The 26,744-nt window shown below is 39.3% G+C and overlaps 1 protein-coding gene across 1 annotated transcript; it reads left to right on the forward strand.

Moving 5' to 3' along the window:
* Positions 1 to 19,791: 19,791 nt before the first annotated feature.
* On the forward strand, positions 19,792 to 24,652 carry LOC141602204 (uncharacterized). Its single transcript, XM_074422510.1, has 4 exons — positions 19,792 to 20,002; positions 22,313 to 22,440; positions 22,554 to 23,490; positions 23,568 to 24,652. Exons 1-4 carry the CDS (start codon positions 19,792 to 19,794, stop codon positions 24,650 to 24,652), a joined length of 2,361 nt encoding a protein of 786 aa, XP_074278611.1.
* The last annotated feature ends 2,092 nt before the right edge of the window (positions 24,653 to 26,744 follow it).

The raw sequence follows: 26,744 nt of genomic DNA on the forward strand, positions 1-26,744 counted from the left end.
CAAATGGTTCACACAACGAGTCACAAGGGCTAATGAACAAGGACAAATGGTTCACAAAACGAGTCGCGTGGACTAATGAACAAGTACAATTGTTTTAGCACAACGAGTCACAAGGACAAATGGTTTACACAACGAGTCACAAGGACTAATGAACAAGGACAAATGGTTCACACAACGAGTCGCATGGACTAATGAACAAGTACAATTGTTTAACACAAACAATCACAAGGACTAATGAACAAGGACAAATGGTTCACACAACGAGTCACATGGACTAATGAACAAGTACAATTGTTTAACACAACGAGTCACAAGGACTAATGAACAAGGACAAATGGTTCACACAACGAGTCACATGCACTAATGAACAATTACAATTGTTTAACACAACGAGTCACAAGGGCTAATGAACAAGGACAAATGGTTCACACCACGAGTCACATGGACTAATGATCAAGTACAATTGTTTAACACAATGAGTCACAAGGACTAAAGAACAAGGACAAATGGTTCACACAATGAGTCACATTTACGAATAAACAAGGACAAATGATTCACACAACAAGTCACAAGGGCTAATGAACAAGGACAAATGGTTCACACAATGAGTCACATGGACTAATGAACAAGTACAATTGTTTTAACACAACGAGTCACTAAGACTAATGAAAAAGGACAGATGGTTCACACAATGAGTCACATGTACTAATGAACAAGTACAATTGTTTTAACACAATGAGTCTCAAGGACTAATGAACAAGGATAAATGGTTCACACAACGAGTCACATTTACTAATAAAGAAGGACAAATGGTTCACACAACGAGTCACAAGGGCTAAAGAACAAGGACAAATGGTTCACACCACCAGTCACATGGACTAATGATCAAGTACAATTGTTTAACACAACGAGTCACAAGGACTAATGAATCAGGACAAATGGTTCACACAATGAGTCACATTTACTAATAAACAAGGACAAATGGTTTACACAACAAGTCACAAGGGCTAATGAACAAGGACAAAAGGTTCACACAATGAGTCACATGGACTAATGAACAAGTAAAATTGTTTTAACACAACGAGTCACTAGGACTAATGAACAAGGACAAATGGTTCACACAATGAGTCACATGTACTAATGAACAAGTACAATTGTTTTAACACAACGAGTCTCAAGGACTAATGAACAAGGATAAATGGTTCACACAACGAGTCACATTTACTTATAAACAATGGCAATTGGTTCACACAACAAGCCGCAAGGGCTAATGAACAAGGACAAATGGTTCACAGCACGAGTCACATGGACTAATGAACAAGTACAATTGTTTAACACAACGAGTCACAAGGACTAATGAACAAGGACAAATGGTTCACACAACGAGTCACATTTACTAATAAACAAGGACAAATGGTTCACACAACGAGTCAGAAGGGCTAATGAACAAGGACAAATGGTCCAAAAAACGAGTCGCGTGGACTAATGAACAAGTACAATTGTTTTAGCACAACGAGTCACAAGGACAAATGGTTTACACAACGAGTCACAAGGACTAATGAACAAGGACAAATGGTTCACACCACGAGTCACATGGACTAATGAACAAGTACAATTGTTTAACACAACGAGTCACAAGGACTAATGAACAAGGATAAATGGTTCACACAACGAGTCACATTTACTAATAAACAAGGACAAATGGTTCACACAATGAGTCACAAGGACTAATGAACAAGGACAAATGGTTCACACAACGAGTCACATTTACTAATAAACAAGGACAAATGGTTCACACAACGAGTCACAAGGGCTAATGAACAAGGACAAATGGTTCACAAAACGAGTCGCGTGGACTAATGAACAAGTACAATTGTTTTAGCACAACGAGTCACAAGGACAAATGGTTTACACAACGAGTCACAAGGACTAATGAACAAGGACAAATGGTTCACACAACGAGTCGCATGGACTAATGAACAAGTACAATTGTTTAACACAACCAATCACAAGGACTAATGAACAAGGACAAATGGTTCACACAACGAGTCACATGGACTAATGAACAAGTACAATTGTTTAACACTACGAGTCACAAGGACTAATGAACAAGGACAAATGATTCACACAACGAGTCACATTTACTAATAAACAAGGACAAATGGTTCACACAACGAGTCACAAGGGCTAATGAACAAGGACAAATGGTTCACAAAACGAGTCGCGTGGACTAATGAACAAGTACAATTGTTTTAGCACAACGAGTCACAAGGACTAATGAACAAGGACAAATGGTTCACACAACGAGTCACATGGACTAATGAACAATTACAATTGTTTAACACAACGAGTCACAAGGACTAATGAATAAGGACAAATGGTTTACACAAGGAGTCACAAGGACTAATGAACAAGTACAATTGTTTTAACACAACGAGTCACAAGGACTAATGAACAAGGATAAATGGTTCACCTAACGAGTCACATGTACTAATAAACAAGGACAAATGGTTCACACAACGAGTCACAAGGGCTAATGAACAAGGACAAATGGTGCACACCACGAGTCACATGGACTAATGATCAAGTACAATTGTTTAACACAATGAGTCACAAGGACTAATGAACAAGGAAGAATGGTTCACACAATGAGTCACATTTACTAATAAACAAGGACAAATGATTCACACAACAAGTCACAAGGGCTAATGAACAAGGACAAATGGTTCACACAATGAGTCACATGGACTAATGAACAAGTACAATTGTTTTAACACAACGAGTCACTAAGACTAATGAAAAAGGACAGATGGTTCACACAATGAGTCACATGTACTAATGAACAAGTACAATTGTTTTAACACAACGAGTCTCAAGGACTAATGAACAAGGATAAATGGTTCACACAACGAGTCACATTTACTAATAAAGAAGGACAAATGGTTCACACAACGAGTCACAAGGGCTAAAGAACAAGGACAAATGGTTCACACCACCACCACATGGACTAATGATCAAGTACAATTGTTTAACACAACGAGTCACAAGGACTAATGAATCAGGACAAATGGTTCACACAATGAGTCACATTTACTAATAAACAAGGACAAATGGCTCACACAACAAGTCACAAGGGCTAATGAACAAGGACAAATGGTTCACACAATGAGTCACATGGACTAATGAACAAGTACAATTGTTTTAACACAACGAGTCACTAGGACTAATGAACAAGGACAAATGGTTCACACAATGAGTCACATGTACTAATGAACAAGTAAAATTGTTTTAACACAACGAGTCTCAAGGACTAATGAACAAGGATAAATGGTTCACACAACGAGTCAGATTTACTTATAAACAATGGCAATTGGTTCACACAACAAGCCGTAAGGGCTAATGAACAAGGACAAATGGTTCACAGCACGAGTAACATGGACTAATGAACAAGTACAATTGTTTAACACAACAAGTCACAAGGACTAATGAACAAGGACAAATGGTTCACACAACGAGTCACATTTACTAATAAACAAGGACAAATGGTTCACACAACGAGTCACAAGGGCTAATGAACAAGGACAAATGGTTCACAAAACGAGTCGCGTGGACTAATGAACAAGTACAATTGTTTTAGCACAACGAGTCACAAGGACAAATGGTTTACACAACGAGTCACAAGGACTAATGAACAAGGACAAATGGTTCACACAACGAGTCGCATGGACTAATGAACAAGTACAATTGTTTAACACAAACAATCACAAGGACTAATGAACAAGGACAAATGGTTCACACAACGAGTCACATGGACTAATGAACAAGTACAATTGTTTAACACAACGAGTCACAAGGACTAATGAACAAGGACAAATGGTTCACACAACGAGTCACATGCACTAATGAACAATTACAATTGTTTAACACAACGAGTCACAAGGGCTAATGAACAAGGACAAATGGTTCACACCACGAGTCACATGGACTAATGATCAAGTACAATTGTTTAACACAATGAGTCACAAGGACTAAAGAACAAGGACAAATGGTTCACACAATGAGTCACATTTACGAATAAACAAGGACAAATGATTCACACAACAAGTCACAAGGGCTAATGAACAAGGACAAATGGTTCACACAATGAGTCACATGGACTAATGAACAAGTACAATTGTTTTAACACAACGAGTCACTAAGACTAATGAAAAAGGACAGATGGTTCACACAATGAGTCACATGTACTAATGAACAAGTACAATTGTTTTAACACAACGAGTCTCAAGGACTAATGAACAAGGATAAATGGTTCACACAACGAGTCACATTTACTAATAAAGAAGGACAAATGGTTCACACAATGAGTCACAAGGGCTAAAGAACAAGGACAAATGGTTCACACCACCAGTCACATGGACTAATGATCAAGTACAATTGTTTAACACAACGAGTCACAAGGACTAATGAATCAGGACAAATGGTTCACACAATGAGTCACATTTACTAATAAACAAGGACAAATGGTTCACACAACAAGTCACAAGGGCTAATGAACAAGGACAAATGGTTCACACAATGAGTCACATGGACTAATGAACAAGTAAAATTATTTTAACACAACGAGTCACTAGGACTAATGAACAAGGACAAATGGTTCACACAATGAGTCACATGTACTAATGAACAAGTACAATTGTTTTAACACAACGAGTCTCAAGGACTAATGAACAAGGATAAATGGTTCACACAACGAGTCACATTTACTTATAAACAATGGCAATTGGTTCACACAACAAGCCGCAAGGGCTAATGAACAAGGACAAATGGTTCACAGCACGAGTCACATGGACTAATGAACAAGTACAATTGTTTAACACAACGAGTCACAAGGACTAATGAACAAGGACAAATGGTTCACACAACGAGTCACATTTACTAATAAACAAGGACAAATGGTTCACACAACGAGTCAGAAGGGCTAATGAACAAGGACAAATGGTTCACAAAACGAGTCGCGTGGACTAATGAACAAGTACAATTGTTTTAGCACAACGAGTCACAAGGACAAATGGTTTACACAACGAGTCACAAGGACTAATGAACAAGGACAAATGGTTCACACCACGAGTCACATGGACTAATGAACAAGTACAATTGTTTAACACAACGAGTCACAAGGACTAATGAACAAGGATAAATGGTTCACACAACGAGTCACATTTACTAATAAACAAGGACAAATGGTTCACACAATGAGTCACAAGGACTAATGAACAAGGACAAATGGTTCACACAACGAGTCACATTTACTAATAAACAAGGACAAATGGTTCACACAACGAGTCACAAGGGCTAATGAACTAGGACAAATGGTTCACAAAACGAGTCGCGTGGACTAATGAACAAGTACAATTGTTTTAGCACAACGAGTCACAAGGACAAATGGTTTACACAACGAGTCACAAGGACTAATGAACAAGGACAAATGGTTCACACAACGAGTCGCATGGACTAATGAACAAGTACAATTGTTTAACACAACCAATCACAAGGACTAATGAACAAGGACAAATGGTTCACACAACGAGTCACATGGACTAATGAACAAGTACAATTGTTTAACACAACGAGTCACAAGGACTAATGAACAAGGACAAATGGTTCACACAACGAGTCACATGCACTAATGAACAATTACAATTGTTTAACACAACGAGTCACAAGGGCTAATGAACAAGGACAAATGATTCACACCACGAGTCACATGGATTAATGATCAAGTACAATTGTTTAACACAATGAGTCACAAGGACTAATGAATCAGGACAAATGGTTCACACAATGAGTCACATTTACTAATAAACAAGGACAAATGTTTCACACAACAAGTCACAAGGGCTAATGAACAAGGACAAATGGTTCACACAATGAGTCACATGGACTAATGAACAAGTAAAATTGTTTTAACACAACGAGTCACTAGGACTAATGAACAAGGACAAATGGTTCACACAATGAGTCACATGTACTAATGAACAAGTACAATTGTTTTAACACAACGAGTCTCAAGGACTAATGAACAAGGATAAATGGTTCACACAACGAGTCACATTTACTTATAAACAATGGCAATTGGTTCACACAACAAGCCGCAAGGGCTAATGAACAAGGACAAATGGTTCACAGCACGAGTCACATGGACTAATGAACAAGTACAATTGTTTAACACAACGAGTCACAAGGACTAATGAACAAGGACAAATGGTTCACACAACGAGTCACATTTACTAATAAACAAGGACAAATGGTTCACACAACGAGTCAGAAGGGCTAATGAACAAGGACAAATGGTTCACAAAACGAGTCGCGTGGACTAATGAACAAGTACAATTGTTTTAGCACAACGAGTCACAAGGACAAATGGTTTACACAACGAGTCACAAGGACTAATGAACAAGGACAAATGGTTCACACCACGAGTCACATGGACTAATGAACAAGTACAATTGTTTAACACAACGAGTCACAAGGACTAATGAACAAGGATAAATGGTTCACACAACGAGTCACATTTACTAATAAACAAGGACAAATGGTTCACACAATGAGTCATAAGGTCTAAAGAACAAGGACAAATGGTTCACACCACGAGTCACATGGACTAATGAACAAGTACAATTGTTTAACACAACGATTCACAAGGACTAATGAACAAGGACAAATGGTTCACACAACGAGACACATGGACTAATGAACAATTACAATTGTTTAACACAACGAGTCACAAGGACTAATGAATAAGGACAAATTGTTTACACAAGGAGTCACAAGGACTAATGAACAAGTACAATTGTTTTAACACAACGAGTCACAAGGACTAATGAACAAGGATAAATGGTTTACCTAACGAGTCACATGTACTAATAAACAAGGACAAATGGTTCACACAACGAGTCAAAAGGGCTAATGAACAAGGACAAATGGTTCACACCACGAGTCACATGGACTAATGATCAAGTACAATTGTTTAACACAATGAGTCACAAGGACTAATGAACAAGGACAAAAGGTTCACACAATGAGTCACATTTACTAATAAACAAGGACAAATGATTCACACAACAAGTCACAGGGGCTAATGAACAAGGACAAATGGTTCACACAATGAGTCATATGGACTAATGAACAAGTACAATTGTTTTAACACAACGAGTCACTAAGACTAATGAAAAAGGACAGATGGTTCACACAATGAGTCACATGTACTAATGAACAAGTACAATAGTTTTAACACAACGAGTCTCAAGGACTAATGAACAAGGATAAATGGTTCACACAACGAGTCACATTTACTAATAAACAATGACAATTGGTTCACACAACGAGCCCCAAGGGCTAATGAACAAGGACAAATGGTTCACACCACGAGTCACATGGACTAATGAACAAGTACAATTGTTTAACACAACGAGACACAAGGACTAATGAACAAGGATAAATGGTTCACACAACGAGTCATATTTACTAATAAACAAGGACAAATGGTTCACACAATGAGTCACAAGGTCTAAAGAACAAGGACAAATGGTTCACACCACGAGTCACATGGACTAATTATCAAGTACAATTGTTTAACACAACGAGTCATAAGGACTAATGAACAAGGACAAATGGTTCACACAATGAGTCACATTTACTAATAAACAAGGACAAATGGTTCACACAACGAGTCACAAGGGCTAATGAACAAGGACAAATGGTTCACAAAACGAGTCACATGGACTAATGTTCAAGTACAATTGTTTTAGCACAACGAGTCACAAGGACTAATGAACAAGGACAAATGGTTTACACAACGAGTCACAAGGACAATGAATAAGGACAAATGGTTCACACAACGAGTCACATGGACTAATGAACAAGTACAATTGTTTAACACAACTAGTCACAAGGACTAATGAACAAGGACAAATGGTTCACACAACGAGTCACATGGACTAATGAACAATTACAATTGTTTAACACAACGAGTTACAAGGACTAATGAATAAGGACAAATGGTTTACACAAGGAGTCACAAGGACTAATGAACAAGTACAATTGTTTTAACACAACGAGTCACTAGGACTTATGAACAAGGGCAAATGGCTCACACAAGGAGTCACATGGACTAATAAACAAGTACAATTGTTTTAACACAACGAGTCACAAGGACTAATGAACAAGGATAAATGGTTCACACAACGAGTCACATTTACTAATAAAGAAGGACAAATGGTTCACACAACGAGTCACAAGGGCTATAGAACAAGGACAAATGGTTCACACCACCAAATCACATGGACTAATGATCAAGTACAATTGTTTAACACAACGAGTCACAAGGACTAATGAATCAAGACAAATGGTTCACACAATCAGTCACATTTACTAATAAACAAGACAAATGGTTCACACAACAAGTCACAAGGGCTAATGAACAAGGACAAATGGTTCACACAATGAGTCACATGGACTAATGAACAAGTACAATTGTTTTAACACAACGAGTCACTAAGACTAATGAACAAGGACAAATGGTTCACACAATGAGTCACATGTACTAATGAACAAGTACAATTGTTTAACACAACGAGTCACAAGGACTAATGAACAAGGATAAATGGTTCACACAACGAGTCACATTTACTAATAAACAAGGACAAATGGTTCACACAATGAGTCACAAGGTCTAAAGAATAAGGACAAATGGTTCACACCACGAGTCACATGGACTAATGAACAAGTACAATTGTTTAACACAACGAGTCACAAGGACTAATGAACAAGGACAAATGGTTCACACAACGAGTCACATGGACTAATGAACAAATACAATTGTTTAACACAACGAGTCACAAGGACTAATGAATAAGGACAAATGGTTTACACAAGGAGTCACAAGGACTAATAAACAAGTACAATTGTTTTAACACAACGAGTCACAAGGACTAATGAACAAGGATAAATGGTTTACCTAACGAGTCACATGTACTAATAAACAAGGACAAATGGTTCACACAACGAGTCAAAAGGGCTAATGAACAAGGACAAATGGTTCACACCACGAGTCACATGGACTAATGATCAAGTACAATTGTTTAACACAATGAGTCACAAGGACTAATGAACAAGGACAAAAGGTTCACACAATGAGTCACATTTACTAATAAACAAGGACAAATGATTCACACAACAAGTCACAGGGGCTAATGAACAAGGACAAATGGTTCACACAATGAGTCATATGGACTAATGAACAAGTACAATTGTTTTAACACAACGAGTCACTAAGACTAATGAAAAAGGACAGATGGTTCACACAATGAGTCACATGTACTAATGAACAAGTACAATTGTTTTAACACAACGAGTCTCAAGGACTAATGAACAAGGATAAATGGTTCACACAACGAGTCACATTTACTAATAAACAATGACAATTGGTTCACACAACGAGCCCCAAGGGCTAATGAACAAGGACAAATGGTTCACACCACGAGTCACATGGACTAATGAACAAGTACAATTGTTTAACACAACGAGACACAAGGACTAATGAACAAGGATAAATGGTTCACACAACGAGTCATATTTACTAATAAACAAGGACAAATGGTTCACACAATGAGTCACAAGGTCTAAAGAACAAGGACAAATGGTTCACACCACGAGTCACATGGACTAATTATCAAGTACAATTGTTTAACACAACGAGTCATAAGGACTAATGAACAAGGACAAATGGTTCACACAATGAGTCACATTTACTAATAAACAAGGACAAATGGTTCACACAACGAGTCACAAGGGCTAATGAACAAGGACAAATGGTTCACAAAACGAGTCACATGGACTAATGTTCAAGTACAATTGTTTTAGCACAACGAGTCACAAGGACTAATGAACAAGGACAAATGGTTTACACAACGAGTCACAAGGACAATGAATAAGGACAAATGGTTCACACAACGAGTCACATGGACTAATGAACAAGTACAATTGTTTAACACAACTAGTCACAAGGACTAATGAACAAGGACAAATGGTTCACACAACGAGTCACATGGACTAATGAACAATTACAATTGTTTAACACAACGAGTTACAAGGACTAATGAATAAGGACAAATGGTTTACACAAGGAGTCACAAGGACTAATGAACAAGTACAATTGTTTTAACACAACGAGTCACTAGGACTTATGAACAAGGGCAAATGGCTCACACAAGGAGTCACATGGACTAATGAACAAGTACAATTGTTTTAACACAACGAGTCACAAGGACTAATGAACAAGGATAAATGGTTCACACAACGAGTCACATTTACTAATAAAGAAGGACAAATGGTTCACACAACGAGTCACAAGGGCTATAGAACAAGGACAAAGGGTTCACACCACCAGTCACATGGACTAATGATCAAGTACAATTGTTTAACACAACGAGTCACAAGGACTAATGAATCAAGACAAATGGTTCACACAATCAGTCACATTTACTAATAAACAAGACAAATGGTTCACACAACAAGTCACAAGGGCTAATGAACAAGGACAAATGGTTCACACAACGAGTCACATGGACTAATGAACAAGTACAATTGTTTTAACACAACGAGTCACTAAGACTAATGAACAAGGACAAACGGTTCACACAATGAGTCACATGTACTAATGAACAAGTACAATTGTTTAACACAACGAGTCACAAGGACTAATGAACAAGGATAAATGGTTCACACAACGAGTCACATTTACTAATAAACAAGGACAAATGGTTCACACAATGAGTCACAAGGTCTAAAGAATAAGGACAAATGGTTCACACCACGAGTCACATGGACTAATGAACAAGTACAATTGTTTAACACAACGAGTCACAAGGACTAATGAACAAGGACAAATGGTTCACACAACGAGTCACATGGACTAATGAACAATTACAATTGTTTAACACAACGAGTCACAAGGACTAATGAATAAGGACAAATGGTTTACACAAGGAGTCACAAGGACTAATAAACAAGTACAATTGTTTTAACACAACGAGTCACAAGGACTAATGAACAAGGATAAATGGTTTACCTAACGAGTCACATGTACTAATAAACAAGGACAAATGGTTCACACAACGAGTCAAAAGGGCTAATGAACAAGGACAAATGGTTCACACCACGAGTCACATGGACTAATGATCAAGTACAATTGTTTAACACAATGAGTCACAAGGACTAATGAACAAGGACAAATGATTCACACAATGAGTCACATTTACTAATAAACAAGGACAAATGATTCACACAACAAGTCACAAGGGCTAATGAACAAGGACGAATGGTTCACACAATGAGTCACATGGACTAATGAACAAGTACAATTGTTTTAACACAACGAGTCACTAAGACTAATGAAAAAGGACAGATGGTTCACACAATGAGTCACATGTACTAATGAACAAGTACAATTGTTTTAACACAACGAGTCTCAAGGACTAATGAACAAGGATAAATGGTTCACACAACGAGTCACATTTACTAATAAACAATGACAATTGGTTCACACAACGAGCCACAAGGGCTAATGAACAAGGACAAATGGTTCACACCACGAGTCACATGGACTAATGAACAAGTACAATTGTTTTAGCACAACGAGTCACAAGGACAAATGGTTCACACAACGAGTCACAAGGGCTAATGAACAAGGACAAATGGTTCACACCACGAGTCACATGGACTAATGATCAAGTACAATTGTTTAACACAATGTGTCACAAGGACTAATGAACAAGGACAAATGGTTCTCACAATGAGTCACATTTACTAATAAACAAGGACAAATGATTCACACAACAAGTCACAAGGGCTAATGAACAAGGACAAATGGTTCACACAATGAGTCACATGGACTAATGAACAAGTACAATTGTTTTAACACAACGAGTCACTAAGACTAAAGAAAAAGGACAGATGGTTCACACAATGAGTCACATGTACTAATGAACAAGTACAATTGTTTTAACACAACGAGTCTCAAGGACTAATGAACAAGGATAAATGGTTCACACAACGAGTCACATTTACTAATAAACAATGACAATTGGTTCACACAACGAGCCACAAGGGCTAATGAACAAGGACAAATGGTTCACACCACGAGTCACATGGACTAATGAACAAGTACAATTGTTTAACACAACGAGTCACAAGGACTAATGAACAAGGATAAATGGTTCACACAATGAGTCACAAGGTCTAAAGAACAAGGACAAATGGTTCACACCACGAGTCACATGGACTAATGATCAAGTACAATTGTTTAACACAACGAGTCATAAGGACTAATGAACAAGGACAAATGGTTCACACAATGAGTCACATTTACTAATAAACAAGGACAAATGGTTCACACAACGAGTCACAAGGGCTAATTGACAAGGACAAATGGTTCACAAAACGAGTCACATGGACTAATGTTCAAGTACAATTGTTTTAGCACAACGAGTCAAAAGGACTAATGAACAAGGACAAATGGTTTACACAACGAGTCACAAGGACAATGAATAAGGACAAATGGTTCACACAACGAGTCACATGGACTAATGAACAAGTACAATTGTTTAACACAACGAGTCATAAGGACTAATGAACAAGGACAAATGGTTCACACAACGAGTCACATGGACTAATGAACAATTACAATTGTTTAACACAGCGAGTTACAAGGACTAATGAATAAGGACAAATGGTTTACACAAGGAGTCACAAGGACTAATGAACAAGTACAATTGTTTTAACACAACGAGTCACTAGGACTTATGAACAAGGGGAAATGGTTCACACAAGGAGTCACATGGACTAATGAACAAGTACAATTGTTTTAACACAACGAGTCACAAGGACTAATGAACAAGGATAAATGGTTCACACAACGAGTCACATTTACTAATAAAGAAGGACAAATGGTTCACACAACGAGTCACAAGGGCTAAAGAACAAGGACAAATGGTTCACACCACCAGTCACATGGACTAATGATCAAGTACAATTGTTTAACACAACGAGTCACAAGGACTAATGAATCAGGACAAATGGTTCACACAATGAGTCACATTTACTAATAAACAAGGACAAATGGTTCACACAACAAGTCACAAGGGCTAATGAACAAGGACAAATGGTTCACACAATGAGTCACATGGACTAATAAACAAGTACAATTGTTTTAACACAACGAGTCACTAAGACTAATGAACAAGGACAAATGGTTCACACAATGAGTCACATGTACTAATGAACAAGTACAATTGTTTTAACACAACGAGTCTCAAGGACTAATGAACAAGGATAAATGGTTCAAACAACAAGTCACATTTACTTATAAACAATGACAATTGGTTCACACAACAAGCCGCAAGGGCTAATGAACAAGGACAAATGGTTCACAGCACGAGTCACATGGACTAATGAACAAGTACAATTGTTTAACACAACGAGTCACAAGGACTAATGAACAAGGACAAATGGTTCACACAACGAGTCACATTTACTAATAAACAAGGACAAATGGTTCACACAACGAGTCACAAGGGCTAATGAACAAGGACAAATGGTTCACAAAACGAGTCGCGTGGACTAATGAACAAGTACAATTGTTTTAGCACAACGAGTCACAAGGACTAATGAACAAGGACAAATGGTTCACACAATGAGTCACATGGACTAATGAACAAGTACAATTGTTTTAACACAACGAGTCACTAAGACTAAAGAAAAAGGACAGATGGTTCACACAATGAGTCACATGTACTAATGAACAAGTACAATTGTTTTAACACAACGAGTCTCAAGGACTAATGAACAAGGATAAATGGTTCACACAACGAGTCACATTTACTAATAAACAATGACAATTGGTTCACACAACGAGCCACAAGGGCTAATGAACAAGGACAAATGGTTCACACCACGAGTCACATGGACTAATGAACAAGTACAATTGTTTAACACAACGAGTCACAAGGACTAATGAACAAGGATAAATGGTTTGGTTGCACCTTAGAAAAGAAAGATTCCCCTCCAAAAGAAAGAACAAGCTCATGCCTAGAGCAGATGGGCCATTTGAAGTCTTGGAAAGAATTGGTCCAAATGCTTATAAAATTGACTTGCCAGGGGAATATGGGGTTCATGGCACATTCAATGTGGGTGATCTAAGTCCATTCTATGAAGATTCTGAGGGAGAGGAGGATCCAGGCTTGAGGGCAAGCCCTGTTCAACCAGGGGGTTGCAGCAGAGCGATAACCAGGCCAAGACCTTTTTATGACAGCACAAATCAAACCAAAGAATCCACTCGACAACCTCAACTCACCAAATCAACTTCACCAGTCCACAAGAACAGCAGCCAGGCTAGCCACCATCACCACCTTGGCCAGCTGAATCCTTATTCAACTAGTCACAAATTAATCCTAAGGAGCCAGGCCAAATTCCTAAAGCATTGCACCAAAAATCGACCAAAGATAAGTTGCAGGGGGGGTAAAACAGATAAAGTAAAGTTGCCATTTTTGGCCAAACAAGAGAAAACTCTCAACAAAGAAGAACTTGGCCTGTTCAAAGATTCATTTTTATAGAGCCTTGAGCCATATAAGATGCCTGCATCAAGGCCATTTGACCCACAACAACCAGCCAAAAGATTTCAACCAAAGACAACATGTCACTATCAACCTGCAGCTCTTTTGTCCTTGTTCAGTTTGCCTTAATTTCTTTTGTATCCGTTGTAATATAAGTCCACTACTCTTGTTTGCTTCCTAAGTTTAATCCTGGCCCTTAGATGGAGTTGTCTAGGGTTTATCATGTATCGAACTTCTCACGAAAAAGGCCTATATAAGGACCCTTTCTCAGTCTGTTGTACTCAGACTTTGATGAATGAAAACCTTGAGATTTCTCTCAAAAATTTGCAAATCTTTTAACTTTGCTGAGTCTTAGTTATAAGTCAGACTTAATATCTTCTTGTGCTTGCTTAGAAGGTGATTAAGGATCTGTGGTGCTACTTGGAATAGGTCTGTGCTTGCTTGAGCTATTTTAAGTGCATTGTCTGGTTAAGCTCGAATTGATTCTGTGCTTGCTTGAACAATTCAGTCTTAATCTTCCTAAATTATCAAATTGATTTCCTGTGCTTGCTTGGGAATTAGTTTGTTAATTATATCCCATTTGTATTTACAAAAATTATCACAAAAACAGTCACAAGGGTCTTTAGGAAACTGTCTGAGATTTCTCTTATTTCAGTCTGGTTTTCTATTTATTAAAAGTACTTGGAGTGTGTGTAAAATCCTGAGAATTGGCACAGTTTTAGTTTATTCCCTTAACTAAATTATCACCAAGTTTCATGATTTTTCAGGGTCATTTACTATTTTTATAAAAATCCCCAAGTTTATTGCATTCCCTGAAAATTGCTCCTTGCCTGTTTCAGGATTTATCCCATTTGTGCTTGTTCCCATAGTTTACACTGCAAATTCTGGTATCAGAGCTTAGGTCCATAACACAATCCTATCTTGTGTTAGTCCTGAGTGAGAGAGAGGTTAGTTCATTTCCCCAGCTACATCAAAACTACAAAATAACCCAATGAGTGAGGAGAGGTTAGCAGAATGGAAGCAAAGATGGATCGCTTAACCAACCTGGTTAATGTGACCCTGGAAGTCTGTGAACACCGTGATGGCAAACATTCCCACTCCAGAGAGAGAAGACCACCACCCTACGAGGAAGGGGCAGGGGGTAGAGGTATCCTTGGAGCAGGAAGAGGCCAGCCACACCATGAAGAGGAACTCAACTCGTTCGAAGAATCCATGATGGAAGAAGGTAACTACTTGGCTAGAGATAAGGATGTTAAGGTAGAAATCCCTGATTTCCATGGTAGTTTAAATCCTGAGGACTTGTTAGACTGGCTTAGATCTGTTGAGAGAGTCTTTGAGTTTAAAAATTATGATGACAGAAAAGCTTTTAAGGTTGCTATTTTAAAACTCAAGGGCTATGCATCTCTTTGGTATGAGAATATGAAACACCAAAGGATTAGAGATGGTAAGGAACCAGTTAGGTCTTGGCTTAAGTTAAGAAAGAAGTTAAAGGAGAAATTCATAGCTAAAGACTATACTCAGATATTTTTATTAAGTCGACTCATTGAGACAAGAGCAGTTAACTGTTGAGGCCTACCTTAGGAGCTTTGAACAACTAACCCTACAATGTGAGGTCACTGAAAAACCTGAGCAAAAGATTGCTAGGTTCATTGAGGGTTTAGACCCTAAGATAGCTGGCAAGGTAAGAATGCAACAAGTCTGGTCATTTGATGAGGCAGTTAACCTAGCCTTAAGAATTGAGAAGCTAGGGAAGGTGAAGCCTGCAACACCCAAATTTCCCACCAAAACAACTTTCAAACCCTATACTGGTGTCAAAATGACTGAGGTACCTAAACCAGCTACCCAACCAACAGTAGACAAAGGGAAGGCACCCATGTACCCCAGAACCAACCCACCTTTATCCAGGGATAAGATCAAGTGCTTCCAATGCCAGGGCTTTGGCCATTTTAAGAAGGATTGTCCTTCTAACAGAGCCCTCACAGCTATGGAGATTGAGGAATGGGAAAGGGAAGGTCTAGTTGAGTATGAGGAAGAAGAGACACTGGTTCCAACAGGGATGGAAACTGAGAGGGAAACTGATCAAGGACAAGTTGTGGCTCACCCTGACACAGGGCACAATTTGGTCCTATGGAGGGTTATGCACTCTCAACCAGCTCCTCTAGAAGCTGATCAGAGATCCATGATATTCAGGAGTAGGTGCACTGTCCAAGGAAGAGTGTGTAATTTGATCATTGATGGAGGTAGCTGTACCAATGTGGCTTCCACCATCATGGTTAGCAAGCTAAGCCTGCCTACTCAGGAGCACCCCAATCCATACAAATTGAGATGGTTAAGCAAAGGATCTGAAGTAAGAGTTGACAAGCAATGCATTGTTCCCTTTTCAATTGGGAAGGTGTACAAGGATGAAGTGCTGTGTGATGTGGTCCCTATGGATGCCTGCCATCTACTGCTAGGGAGGCCATGGGAGTTTGACAGGAATACCGCTCACCAGGGAAAGGAAAATGTCTATGTTTTCAAGCATAATGGAAAGAGAGTCACTCTGACTCCCTTACCACCAAACCAGAGGGGTTATGGAAGTCCTAACATGCCTGAGGAGGTTAATGGAGTACTATTTCTATCTGAGGCAGCTATGATCAAAGAGCTGAGGCAAGAACAACCTGTGTTGTTTCTCCTATCAAGGGAAACCAACACTGAATGGAACAAAGATGTACCTGCAGAGGTTCAACCCCTAATTAAGAAGTACAAGGAGGTTTTTCCAGCTGAGTTGCCTAGTGGATTGCCACCCCTGAGAGGCATTGAGCATCACATAGACCTTGTACCTGGTTCTGTGCTTCCCAACAGACCAGCTTACAGGTGTGATCCCACAACAACTAAGGAGCTACAACATCAGATTGAAGAGTTAATGACAAAGGGATTTGTAAGGGAATCATTGAGCCCCTGTGCAGTACCTGCCTTACTAGTGCCCAAGAAAGATGGAAGTTGGAGAATGTGTACTGATAGCAGAGCTATAAACAACATCACAGTCAAGTACAGATTCCCTATTCCAAGGCTAGATGACATGTTGGATGAACTCAGTGGGGCTCAGGTCTTTTCAAAAATAGATCTCAGGCAAGGGTATCATCAGGTGAGAATAAGAGAAGGTGATGAATGGAAAACAGCTTTCAAAACCAAACATGGCCTGTATGAGTGGCTTGTCATGCCATTTGGCTTGTCTAATGCTCCAAGCACCTTCATGAGGCTCATGACTGAAGTCTTGAGGCCCTGCCTTGGAAAGTTTGCTGTAGTATACTTTGATGACATACTCATTTACAGCAGGAGTCCATCTGAACATGTGTTACATTTGGAAGTGATTTTTAAAATACTCAGGGAACAGAAGTTGTATGGGAAGCTTGAGAAATGTACCTTCATGGTCAATGAGGTAGCATTTCTGGGATATATTATATCAGGAAGAGGGATTTCAGTTGATCAGGAGAAGATTCAGGCTATGCAAACTTGGCCAGTCCCACAAACAATCACAGAAGTAAGGGGATTTCATGGCCTGGCATCTTTCTACAGAAGGTTCATTAAGAATTTCAGCTCAATTGTTGCACCAATTACTGAGTGTATGAGAAAGGGAGACTTCCAATGGACTGAAACTGCTCAGCAGTCCTTTGAGAAGATCAAAAAGCTAATGTGTGAGACTCCCATTCTCAAGCTACCTGACTTTGAACAACTATTTGAGGTGGAGTGTGATGCCAGTGGGGTTGGAATAGGAGCTGTCCTAATCCAAGGCCAGAGACCAGTGGCCTATTTCAGTGAGAAGTTGAATGGAGCCAAGCTGAATTATTCAACTTATGACAAGGAATTCTATGCAATCATAAGGGCTCTTACACATTGGAGTCACTACTTGAAACCTAAGCCATTTGTGTTGCATTCTGATCATGAGGCCCTGAAATACATCAATGGCCAACATAAGCTGAGCCATAGACATGCTAAGTGGGTAGAATTCCTGCAAGCCTTTAACTTTTCAAGCAAATATAAAGAGGGGAAGCAGAATGTGGTAGCTGATGCCCTATCTAGAAGGCATTCTTTGTTGACTGTCATTAGTAACAAAGTCCTTGGGTTTGAATTCATGAAGGAGATGTATAAGGAGGACCCTGACTTCTCTGAGGAGTGGATTGTTCTCACAGAAGGAGGCTCAACTCAGAGTAAGAAATATATGCTACAAGAAGGGTTTTTGTTTCATGGTAATAGGTTGTGTGTACCAAGGGGATCCTACAGGATTTACCGATCGGGGAAGTCCATTCAGGGAGGGTTAGGGGACATTTTGGTGTTCAAAAAAACCCTAGATATCTTACAAGACCAATTTTATTGGCCTAGAATGATGGGTGATGTTCAGACAGTCCTTAGAAGGTGTTCAACATGTCAAAAAGCCAAGAGTTCCTTCCAAGCAGGACCCTACACCCCACCGCCTATCCCCGATAAACCTTGGGAAGGTGTGAGCCTTGATTTCATTGTGGCATTACCAAGGACACAGAGAGGTAAAGATTCAATCATGGTGGTTGTGGATAGGTTCAGAAGATGGCTCACTTCATAGCCTGCAAGAAGACCGAGGATGCTTTGCTAGTGTTGCTTGAGCTATACCTTAAAGAGATTGTGAGACTTCATGGGGTTCCTAAGACAATTGTATCTGACAGGGATACAAAATTTATGAGCTACTTTTGGAAAACCCTATGGAAGTCGCTAAAGACAAAGCTTTTGTTCAGTACCTCTCATCACCCACAAACAGATGGCCAAACTGAGGTCACTAACAAGACTTTGGGGAGAATTTTAAGGTGCCTAGTTAGCAAAACCTTGAAGGATTGGGATTTAAAGCTAGCTGCAGCTGAATTTGCATTCAACAGAGCACCATCTACTGCAACTGGTTACAGTCCTTTTGAGATAGTCTATGGGGTTAATCCACTTATGCCCTTGGACTTATCTTCTGTCCCAAAGGAAGAGATCAGTCCTGATGCCAAGAGAACAAATTGAACAACTGCTGAAGTTGCATGAAACTGTAAGAAAACAAATTGAAAAGTCCAATGAGCTGTATAAAAAACAATCCAAGAAGCCTAGGAAAAAGAAGGAATTTGAGGCAGGAGATATGGTTTGGTTGCACCTTAGGAAAGAAAGATTCCCCTCCAAAAGAAAGAACAAGCTCATGCCTAGAGCAGATGGGCCATTTGAAGTCTTGGAAAGAATTGGTCCAAATGCTTATAAAATTGACTTGCCAGGGGAATATGGGGTTCATGGCACATTCAATGTGGGTGATCTAAGTCCATTCTATGAAGATTCTGAGGGAGAGGAGGATCCAGGCTTGAGGGCAAGCCCTGTTCAACCAGGGGGTTGCGGCGGGAGGAGTGATAACTGAGCCAAAGACCTTTTTTATGACAGCACACAAATCAAACCAAAGTGAATCCACTCGGACAACCTCAATCGCCAGTCCAACTTCACCAGTCCACAAGAACAAAGAGCAGCCAGGCTAGCCACCATCACCACCTTGGCCAGCTGAATCCTTATTCAACTAGTCACAAATTAATCCTAAGGAGCCAGGCCAAATTCCTAAAGCATTGCACCAAAAATCGACTGAAAGATAAGTTGCAGGGGGGGTAAAACAGATAAAGTAAAGTTGCCATTTTTGGCCAAACAAGAGAAAACTCTCAACAAAGAAGAACTTGGCCTGTTCAAAGATTCATTTTTATAGAGCCTTGAGCCATATAAGATGCCTGCATCAAGGCCATTTGACCCACAACAACCACCAAAGATTTCAAAGAACCAAAGACAACATGTCACTATCAACCTGCAGCTCTTTTGTCCTTGTTCAGTTTGCCTTAATTTCTTTTGTATCCGTTGTAATATAAGTCCACTACTCTTGTTTGCTTCCTAAGTTTAATCCTGGCCCTTAGATGGAGTTGTCTAGGGTTTATCATGTACTGAACTTCTCACAGAAAGGCCTATATAAGGACCCTTTCTCAATCTGTTGTACTCGGACTTTGATTAATGAAAACCTTGAGATTTCTCTCGAAAATTTGCAAATCTTTTAACTTTGTTGAGTCTTAGTTATAAGTCAGACTTAATATCTTCTTGTGCTTGCTTAGAAGGTGATTAAGGATCTGTGGTGCTACTTGGAATAGGTCTGTGCTTGCTTGAGCTATTTTAAGTGCATTGTCTGGTTAAGCTCGAATTGATTCTGTGCTTGCTTGAACAATTCAGTCTTAATCTTCCTAAATTATCAAATTGATTTCCTGTGCTTGCTTGGGAATTAGTTTGTTAATTATATCCCATTTGTATTTACAAAAATTATCACAAAAACAGTCACAAGGGTCTTTAGGAAACTGTCTGAGATTTCTCTTATTTCAGTCTGGTTTTCTATTTATTAAAAGTACTTGGAGTGTGTGTAAAATCCTGAGAATTGGCACAGTTTTAGTTTATTCCCTTAACTAAATTATCACCAAGTTTCATGATTTTTCAGGGTCATTTACTATTTTTATAAAAATCCCCAAGTTTATTGCATTCCCTGAAAATTGCTCCTTGTCTGTTTCAGGATTTATCCCATTTGTGCTTGTTCCCATAGTTTACACTGCACAAGGGCTAATGTACAAGGACAAATGGTTCACACAATGAGTCACATGGACTAATGAACAAGTACAATTGTTTTAATACAACGAGTCACTAGGACTAATGAAAAAGGACAAATGGTTCACACAATGAGTCACATATACTAATGAACAAGTACAATTGTTTTAACACAATGAGTCTCAAGGACTAATGAATAAGGATAAATGGTTCACACAACGAGTCACATTTACTAATAAACAATAACAAATTGTTCACACAACGAGCCACAAGGGCTAATGAACAAGGACAAATGGTTCACACCACGAGTCACACGGACTAATGAACAAGTACAATTTTTTAACACAACGAGTTACAAGGACTAATGAACAAGGTGATGCAGGTGCATTAATGGAAAATGAAAATGAAGTGCTACTTAGTCGAAATGCAACTCATTTAGTCGAAGGCTTCAAGATTGGGTCAAGTTATTTGACGATGCTCACTTGGGTGGATAAAGGCCCAGAAGACGTTGAATACACGGTTAATCCAACCGTGTAGATGTGCTAGCTGGTCCGTATTATTAGTATTATTTAGCTAATTAATTTATTACAAATAAATATTAGGAAAGTCTATAATTTCCTAATCCTAGCTGAATTATTAGTTCTTATTTCAGTTTATTTGTTTCCTAATTAGTTAAGGAAACTAGTTTGCTTATTGCCCAAGTATGATTAGGTTTTAGGATACTATAAATTAAGGCCTTGTAACCTAATTACATTCAGATTATAGATTACAATAAAACTTCCAGTTTTGTGCTTAATTCGTCATTCTTGCGAGATACACGAACCCTACCTTGCGAGGTTACCTTTGAGTGTTTCGAGTGATTGCCTTGCGAGGTACTGATCAAGATTCACCTATCTATCTTGTTCTCTTATCAATTGATCCGTTTTACATACCGTTTAGTTCGTTATTTGAGCAAATTTCACAACCAGATTATATAAATTCCGCTGCATGATTTCTAGTCTATAGAATTCGCTTAAAACATACTAATTCTATATCAAAGTGCTTACCAGAGCCTAGGTTTTTGACTTATTGCTTAATAAATCAGTCTTGGGAGAAGATGGTGAATGGAGAAGGAGATAAACCATGGAAGGAAGATATGGATGCAATTAGGGCAGAGATTGGCCAGATTTCGTACGTAGTAAAGAGCATAGCTACGGATTTAGCCAGAAAAAAGAAGAAGAAATTGAACGGGTCGAGTCGACACCCAATCTGAATCAAGAGGACGAATGACCAAAATCAACCAAAAAAAAGAACGACGATGATAGAGGCCTGAAACTCGACATTCCCGAGTTTAACGGAGATGGAGATGCTGAAAAGTTCTTGGATTGGATTCGTCAGGCAGAGAGGATCTTTGAGTACAAAAATTATGATGAATACAAGCAATTCAAGGTGGCTACCATAAAATTGACCAAGTACGCATCTTTGTGGTACGAAAACTTGAAGAGGCAACGTAAGAAGGATAAGAAGCCAAAAATTGAAACATGGGATAAACTCAAGAAGCACCTCACAAAGAGATTCCTTCCTAGAGACTATGAGCAGGACAATTATCTGAAACTAACATCTCTGTCACAAGAAAGTTCGAGTGTCTCTGATTACATAAATGAGTTTGAGAAGATGAGTATCGTATGTGATCTGGAGGAAAAGCAAGAGTTGAGGACTGCACGATTCATTCATGGTCTTAACACTAATTTGGCGCAAAGGGTGGAAATTCAACATTATGATAACTTTGATGATGCTTGCAGGTTGGCTCTTAAATTTGAGAAGCAGGATAAGAGCAAGAAGTCCTATACTCGTGACTATGCAAAGAATTCGAGCACCTACTCAAAATCAGCAGCTACCACATCTAGTAGCAAGGAAACACGACATGAGGATCCTAAGGATAAGGGAAAAGGCACGGTGGTGGAAGCTAAGGAGACACGGTTGAGGCGTTGCTTCAAGTGCCAGGGATATGGGCACATTGCCAATGAGTATCCGCAAAAGAAAGCTCTGACAATTCAAGAATTGATTAACTTGATTCCAAATTTCGTTGTCCCAGAATCTGAATCGGAACCTATTGATGTCGAAGATGAGAGTGGTGGGGAAGAAGTACATGAGGTGGAGCCTTACAGTGAGAGGAGAAAGGAGTATTGGTGCTTAGAAGCCTCCACACTGAGGCTGCTCAAATTGAGCACGAGCAAAGGGAACAATTGTTTCATTCCCGTTGTAAGGTAAACAGTCGGATTTGCACTCTTATTATTGATAGTGGTTCTTGTACCAATGTTATAGCTAAGGATGTCGTTGCTAAACTGAAATTGCCTACTAAGAACCATCCTAAACCATATAAATTACATTGGCTTGATGGGAATAATGGGGTTATGGTAAAGAAACAGGCCTTAATTTCTTTACAATTGGGACCGTATAAAGATGAGATATTATGTGACGTAATCCCGATGAATGCTTGTCATATTTTGCTGGGTACACCGTGGCAATATGATAGGAAGGTGGAACATGACGGACGAAGTAATGTTAATGTTGTTTCTAAAGGGAAAGCTAAGTATCATTTGAAACCATTGTCACCAACCAAATATAACAAACCTATTGCAAAAGACAGTTTGTTTTTAGATGCTAATGAGGCCGAGGAGGTTGTAGCTCGAGGGGAACCAGCATACTTACTGGTTTTTCGAGAGGTGAAAAAAATGGAGAGTAATGATGCGAGGATTCGGGAGTTATTAGTTGAGTTCAGTGATGTGTTTCCCGACGAGTTACCTGACGGGTTACCACCAAAGAGAGGGATTGAGCACCAAATTGACTTACTTCCAGGGGCTGCATTACCTAATAAACCAGCCTATCGATGTAATCCTGAAGAGGCTAAGGAATTACAGAGACAAGTGCAAGAACTGATAGATAGAGGATATGTGAAAGAAAGTTTGAGTCCGTGTGCTGTACCAGCTCTTTTGGTACCGAAAAAAGAGGGAACTTGGCGAATGTGTATAGATAGCAGAGCCGTGAATAACATCACTATTAAGTACCGTTTTCCTATGCCAAGACTTGATGATATGCTAGATGAGCTATCCGGTTCATGTGTGTTTTCTAAACTGGATTTGAGGAGTGGTTACCACCAAATGCGGATTCGTGAAGGGGATGAGTGGAAGACCTCTTTCAAAACGAAACAGGGGTGGTATGAGTGGCTTGTCATGCCGTTTGGATTGTGTAATGCACCTAGTTCGTTTATGAGGCTCATGAATGAAGTGCTAAGGCCGTTCCTTAACAAGTTTGTTGTTGTCTATCTTGATGACATTCTCATCTATAGCAAGAGTGAAGAAGAGCACAAGCTCCATCTTAGAGCTGTATTTGAAGTCATGAGAACGTAGAAGCTGTATGGTAAGCTCGAAAAGTGTACTTTTATGGTGTCAAGTGTTGTTTTTCTTGGTTACATTATAGGAAAAGAAGGAGTAAGCATGGACCCATCCAAGGTCGAAGCTATTCAAGCTTGGCCAGTGCCTAAATCCACGACTGAAGTCCGTAGTTTTCATGGTTTGGCATCGTTTTATAGGCGTTTTATACAGGGATTTAGCTCAATTATGGCTCCAATTACCGAGCTAACCAAGAAAGGGGAGTTTGTTTGGACTCCGAGTGCTCTAAGGGCATTTGAAGAAGTGAAGACAAAGTTGTGTTCTGGACCTGTTTTAGCGCTACCCAACTTTGAGAAATTATTTGAAGTCGAGTGTGATGCGAGTGGCGTTGGGATTGGTGCCGTGTTGATCCAAGAGAAACGACCCATTGCTTATTTCAGTGAGAAACTTGGAGGTGCAAGGCTGAATTATTCAACCTATGACAAAGAGTTTTATGCTATTGTACGAGCATTGGAGCATTGGAGTCATTATTTGCGTCAAAACCATTCGTGCTACATTCGATCACGAAGCTCTTAAACATATTCATGGACAAAGAAAAATTGAACATAAGACACGCGAAGTGGGTCGAGTTTTTACAATCATTCACGTTTTCATCCAAGTACAAAACAGTAATTCTAATATTGTAGGCGATGCGTTATCCGAAGACACTTTTTTGTTGGTTGAATTAGATGCAAGATTGTTGGGTTTTGAGCATATTAAAGAGTTGTACGAGGTGACCGCGTTTGCTAAAGAGGTGATTGAACCTCATCGGACCTTATACAATGCAAGACGGATTTTTGTTTAAGGGAAATCGCCTTTGCATCCCACAAGGGTCAATTCAGGAGTTGATTATTAGAGAAGCTCACAGAGGAACTTTGGCTGGTCATTTTGGTTCGAATAAGACTTATGACATTGTAAGTGAACATTTCTATTGGCCCAAGATGAGTACGGATGTCCAGGAAATTGTGGGCAAGTGCGTTGTGTGTCAGAAAGCAAAGAGCTCGTTTGTCAAAGGGTCAGACACGCCTTTACTCCGTGCCAAAACAGCCATGGAGCGAAGTGAGCATGGATTTCATACTTGGTTTGCCACGAACACAAAGGGGTAAAGACTCGATCATGGTTGTTGTTGATCGGTTTTCAAAGATGGCTCATTTTATTCCTTGTCACAAGACGGATGATGCTACAAATGTTGCTGATTTGTACTATAAGGAGGTAGTTCGTTTACACGGTATTCCCCTTACTATTGTCTCAGACCGTGATGTGAAGTTCCTTAGTTATTTTTGGAAGACTTTATGGCGTTTGATGGGTACAAAGTTGCTGTTCAGTACTTCGCACCATCCTCAAACAGATGGGCAAACGGAGGTCACTAATCGTACTTTGGGGAGTTTATTGCGTGGCCTAGTGAGCAAGACTACAAAGGATTGGGATACTAAACTTGCACATGCTGAATTTGCGTATAACCAGACTCTATCAGTGACTACAGGGCGCGCTCCATTCGAAATTGTGTATGGCATTAATCCATTTTTGCCTATTGATCTAGTTCCAATTCCGAAGAAAGACCTTATGAGCTTTGAAGCAAAGGAGAGGCATGCTACATTTCTAAGGACTTGTGAACAAGTGAGAGCCCAAATTGAGAAATCAAATGCTAAATACAAAGAGAAAGCCAATAAGCATCGAAAACAGTCCGTGTTCAAAGTAGGGGATCTCGTGTGGCTTCATTTAAGGAAGGAGCGTTTTCCATCTAAGCGAAAGAACAAGTTGATGCCGCGAGCAGATGGCCCATTCAAGGTCATAGAATGCTACGGTTCGAATGCTTACAAGTTGGAATTACCAAGTGAGTACGGTGGTGTGAGTGCAACGTTTAATGTTGGTGACCTGTCCCCATATCTCGACGACGACAATTTGAGGTCAAATTCTCAAAAAGAGGGAGAGAATGATGCAGGAGCATTAATGGAAAATGAAAATGAAGTGCTACTTAGTCGAAATGCAACTCATTTAGTTGAAGGCTTCAAGATTGGGTCAAGTTATTTGGCGATGCTCACTTGGGTGGATAAAGGCCCAGAAGACATTG

This window comes from Silene latifolia, chromosome 9 (genome assembly GCF_048544455.1).
Source record: "Silene latifolia isolate original U9 population chromosome 9, ASM4854445v1, whole genome shotgun sequence".
NCBI classification, from domain to species: domain Eukaryota; kingdom Viridiplantae; phylum Streptophyta; class Magnoliopsida; order Caryophyllales; family Caryophyllaceae; genus Silene; species Silene latifolia.

Coding starts and splice junctions, on each gene's coding strand:
- LOC141602204 (XM_074422510.1), top strand. CDS start 19,792: ATGGTTTGGTTGCACCTTAGGAAAGAAAGATTCCCCTCCAAAAGAAAG. Junction 20,003..22,312: donor TGAGGGAGAGGAGGATCCAG/GCTTGAGGGCAA, acceptor AGTGCTTACCAG/AGCCTAGGTTTTTGACTTAT. Junction 23,491..23,567: donor CACGAGCAAAGGGAACAATT/GTTTCATTCCCG, acceptor CCAATGTTATAG/CTAAGGATGTCGTTGCTAAA.